General features: G+C 40.0%; 1 protein-coding gene across 1 annotated transcript; it reads left to right on the top strand.

The window, feature by feature from the left end:
- Positions 1-3,261: 3,261 nt before the first annotated feature.
- Positions 3,262-3,651, top strand: LOC138874817 (uncharacterized). The gene has a single exon (XM_070153602.1). It carries the CDS (start codon positions 3,262-3,264, stop codon positions 3,649-3,651), a length of 390 nt encoding a protein of 129 aa, XP_070009703.1.
- Positions 3,652-5,208: the final 1,557 nt, after the last annotated feature.

Below are 5,208 nucleotides of genomic sequence, written 5' to 3' on the forward strand. Positions count from 1 at the left end.
AAGTAAGTCATACGGCCGCATTGAGATTTGTGCGGTCCACAGAAGGACCTTATGCGGCTGCACTCAGATTTATACAGACCACAGAACTCAAAAGATGCGGCCACAATTCAAAATTGTGCAGTCGTAGATCCAGCTCCTGCCAAGTCTGAAGAAGAAGTGCGGACCGCACATGGAATTGTGCAGCCGCAGAACCTCTGAAAGGGCATTTTTGTCCAAAAATTCTAGCTTTGTATAAATAGACTTCTTTCACGAAATTAGGTCAAGTTTTGAATATCTGAACTTCTGTAGCCATTTCTTCTTACTTTTTTCGGCAACTATAGTTTATTTTGGTAATTTAATATTGGATTTTTATCTTATAATCTTTTAATATGAGTTTAGTTATCTTTTCTTCTCTATTTTCTATAATATCCATTATGAGTATCTAGATTCTTAGCTAGGGTTGTGACCCAACCCTAATGTGTAAACCTTATGGGTGATTAATTTTATGCTTGTTTATGAATGGGTGTTTGTTATTTAGCTAGGTTTATGCTTTATTTGTGAATTAATGGTTGCAAATATTGATTTATGCCTTTTTGACTTAGTCTCTTCTTGAGAAAGAAAGACTTAGTCTAAGTCAACCTAGCTAATAAGGAATTGGGTCAATTGAGAAATTGATCAACCCAGTTAAAGGGTTCAACCTAGAGATAGTAACAACCCGACTTGAGCTCTTATCAACCGTTTCGGAAGATACCCATTTGGTCTTGAGAAAGTCAAATTGGGCAAAACCATACTTTGACCGAGAGGTATTGAGTGGGAAGCGCAGTGTTGTGAGCTATAATACACCCCGTTCAACAAAACAACATAAAGATATTTATCTCATTAGGCGAACACCTAGGTCATGGCCACAGCCATAGTCCTTTTACAATATTTGAAAACAACAACAAAAATATCATTTATTAGTTTCAATTACTTAGTTGCAATCTTAGTTTGATTTAGCTATAGAACCAACCAAATTTGTGGAAGTGTAATCAAAGATAGTTCAAACTCATATACCATAATATATACTTCAAAATCCCAATCCTATAGCTCCCTGTGGAATTCGACCCCGACTCTGTTGGGTACTACTATTGCATCGACCGTTTCATATCCTCGAATAAGAGGTGTGACTTGGACGAGTTCAATTTTTGGCGTCGTTGCTAGGGTGCTTAATACGGATTTAGCTATATATTTGGTTTTGTGTGTGAATTGTCTTCTTTTCCTTTCATGTTATTAATCGTTTTGGTAAAACAATTGTCGGTGAATAATGGCTCTCAACAATAATGATCCTCTTGGAAACATGCCTATGAGGGATGTGGACATGGAATATGATCAAGTTGAAGAGGTTCCTCTTGAACCTCAAGCAACTAGATGAAGCTGACCGCCTTAAGACAATGTTTCTGTTCCATGCCCACCTCCACATAGAGCGGCTCCACACCGGGTGTTGCCGAATGAAGGATACGCAAGTTCCATAGTCCCGCCCCATATTAGGGTGGGTAACTTTAAAATTACAAATGTCATGCTTATATTGTTGCAGCAATAGGGATTCTTCATCGGGGCTTCGAGTCAAAATGAGTACAAGCACTTGAAAGGGTTTGTTGACACTTGCTGGGGGAGTAAACAGAAAAATGTCTCCGAGGATGCTTTGAGGTTGAGGCTATTCCCTTTCTCTCTATGGGGAAGGCCTTGGATTGGTTAGAGAGGTTACCAAGTCATTCTATCCATACATGGGATGAATTGGTCAAGAAATTTATTTCCAAGTTCTTTTCTCCCGGGCATATGGCTACTCTTAAGGATGATATTCTAGCTTTCAAATAAGAACCCAATGAGCCTTGCATGAGATATCGGAGAGGTACCATACTATTGTGAAAGAGTGCCCGAACAATGACATGATAGAGGCTATGATTCAACAAACTTTCCATAGGGGGATCAACACTACCAATCAATGCGTGGTCAAAGTGGAAATTTCATGACAATGCCGCATGCGGAAGCTTGTAAGATTCTAAATGAGATGGTGGATACTCCATCAGCCTGGCAAAGTAGAGCAAGCGTTCCTTAAGGTGTTCCAAATGTGATTCATTAGCATAAAGAATTACATGATCATGGGCAAGCAATTGCCAAGTTAACCACCATAATGAATCAACTAGCCAAAGCTCAACTTTAATAAGTACAAGGTCCCAAGAAAGTCAATACAATGGAGGGAGTTAGTATAATGGTAAACAAGAGAAGGTAAAAAGGTCCTCAAGTGTAAACCCGTGTTGAAAATTATGTGCAAGATGATAGTGAGTTTGATCAAGATGAATCTTAGAATGAAAAAGAAGAAGAAGTACAATATGTGAACAACTTCCAAGGGTAAAGAAACAACAATCAAGGCCCGAATCAACAACAATGGCAACCATAAGGAAACCAAGGGAATTGAAACTCAAACAATCAAAGTAATTGGAACAATCAAAACAACCAAGGGAATGGGAAAAATCAAAGAAATTATAATGGTCAAAATAACCAAGGCAATTGGAGTGGCAATAGTCAAGGATATTGGGGAGGCAACAACCAAGGAGGGTGGAGAAATAACCAAGGAAAATGGGGGTAGCGTTTTCAAAGGCTCCCGATGTATCAAGAACCAAGCAACCCACCTCCATATCCTTCACAAGGTCCGAGTTCTTCCAACAATGAGTTGGGACGAATTGAGAACATGTTTAAACAACTGATGGAGAAGAATGTCGACTCCGATGCTCAACTAGCCTATCACAACACTTCAATTCGCAATTTGGAAGTTCAATTGGGACAAATCTTGCAAGCTTTAAACACTCACCCTAAGGGGCACTACCAAGTGATACGGTGGTGAACACAAAGGGTGGGAACAACACAGGACATGTCATTGCCGTTACTAAAAGGAGTGGAAAAGGTGGGGATGCAATCACCTCAAGTCAAAAGAAAATTGTGGATGATGAGCAATTGGTACATGAAGATGAGATGCTAAGTAATGAAGTGAAATCAAATGATGAGGTGAGAATTGATATTAATGACAATGTGGAGGAGACTCATGAGGAAGTGAACCCATCTAGGTAGCACATTGTTAACATACCAGAACTGGTATTGCCAAAGGCTAAGGAATCAATGCCAAGGCCTCCTCCTCCATACCCTCAAAGGCTTGCCAAGCAAAATGGAGAGAACCAATTTAAAAAGTTCATTGACATGATGAAGAGTCTATCTATAAACGTGCCATTGGTTGAGGCGTTAGAGTAAATGTCGGGTTATGCAAAGTTCATGAAGGACTTGGTGAATAAGAAGAGATTGACTAAGTGTGAAACTATAAAGATGACACATCAAGTGAGTGAAATTGTGAACTCAAAGGCTCCTAAATTGGAAGATATCGAGGCTTTCATAATCCCTTATACCATTGAGAGTGTCGACTTTGCTAAAGCTTTATATGATCTTGGGGCAAGTATCAACTTGATGTCCTATTCGGTTTTCAAAACATTGGTATTTGGGAAACCAAGACCCACATCTATGAGATTACAAATGACGAATCGTACCATGAAGAGACCGTTGGGTATCATTGATGATGTGTTGGTTCGTGTTGATAAATTCACCCTCCCAAAGGATTTTGTTATTCTTGATTGTGAAGTTGACTAGAGGTGCAGATTTATTCTTGGGAGAACTTTCCTTGATACGGGGAAGGATCTAGTTGATGTTGAAGCCAGAGAACTTACCTTCTAGGTTGGTGATGAGAAGGCAGTTTTCCATGTGTGCAAGTCTATGAGGCAACCCAATAGCAATGAGGTGTGCTCATTCGTGGACTTAGTGACCGATGTGATTATTGATAAAACAAGTGTCGTGATGAATGTTGATGATACTATGGAGGCTATATTGCTCAATTGTGATAATGAAGAAATGGAGGGTTATATGGAATGTGTGAATGCTTTACAAGGAATGGGGTCGTACACTTATGAGCCCCGTAAATTATCCTTGGATCTTGAGAATAGAACCGCTCCTCCAACAAAACCTTCAATTGAGGAGCCTCCCATTTGGAGTTAAAGCCATTGTCTCCACATATTCGATATGATTTTCTTGGCCGTTCTTCCACTTTACCGGTTATTCTTTTCTCTTGTTTGACTAACGTGCAAGTAGATTCCACATTGGCGATGCTACAAAAGAGGAAGAAAGCTATTGGATTGACTTTAGCGAATATTCAGGGGATAACCCCCGCATTTTGCATACACAAAATTAACTTGGAGGAAGGTGCCAAACCATCTATTGAACATCAAAGGAGACTTAATAAAGCCATGCAAGTGGTTGTCAAAAAAGAGGTGATCAAGTGGTTGGATGTTAGGGTTGTGTACCCCATTTCCGATAGTTCGTGGACTTCTTAGGTTCAATGTATCCCAAAGAAAGGGGGCATAACGGTGTTCACCAATGACAAGAATGAGTTGATTCCTACAAGAACGGTGACTGGGTGGAGAGTGTGTATGGACTATCTCAAGCTCAACAAAGTTACAAGGAAGGATCACTTCCCACTTCCCTTCTTTGATCAAATGTTTGATAGGTTAGCTGGCCATGCTTTCTATTATTTCCTTAATGGGTATTCCGACTACAATCATGTCACGACCCCGGTTCACCCTCCGTGAACCATCATAACGGCACCTAGTCTCTACGACTAGGTAGGCCTAAAATGCAGAAGATAAACCAATTTGCGGAAGAAAAAAAATTTAAAACAGAAATAGAGTAATAAAACAGCGTTTAAAAGTGCCGCTCGGCATACACAATATTAATTCTCAAAAACTAATACTTTTTTCCAAAACCTGGAAACCCATGAATCACAAGCTATGAATATAATAAAAATGCTCTAACTTTGGAATGTCTACATCAACAGAAAAGATAGAAGGGCTATCACTACAAGATAGAATGGAAAGGGACTCCTTGGTCTGCGGGCGCGGCAGATATACCTCGAAGTATCTGAAGCAGTCGGCTCGCCTCAAGGGTGATATGACTGGGTCGAAGTACCTGGATCTGCACATGAAAAACATGCACAGAAAGGGCATGAGTACACCACAATGGTACTCAGTAAGTGCCAAACCTAACCTCGGCCAGGTAGTGACGAGGAAGGTCAGGGCCCTACTGAGATAGAATAAAAATATAAGGTATGCCATCCTAAGATAAGCAGTACAGTTGAAAGCTAACAATAAAAATTTA

Source organism: Nicotiana sylvestris, chromosome 8 (assembly GCF_000393655.2).
Source record: "Nicotiana sylvestris chromosome 8, ASM39365v2, whole genome shotgun sequence".
NCBI classification, from domain to species: domain Eukaryota; kingdom Viridiplantae; phylum Streptophyta; class Magnoliopsida; order Solanales; family Solanaceae; genus Nicotiana; species Nicotiana sylvestris.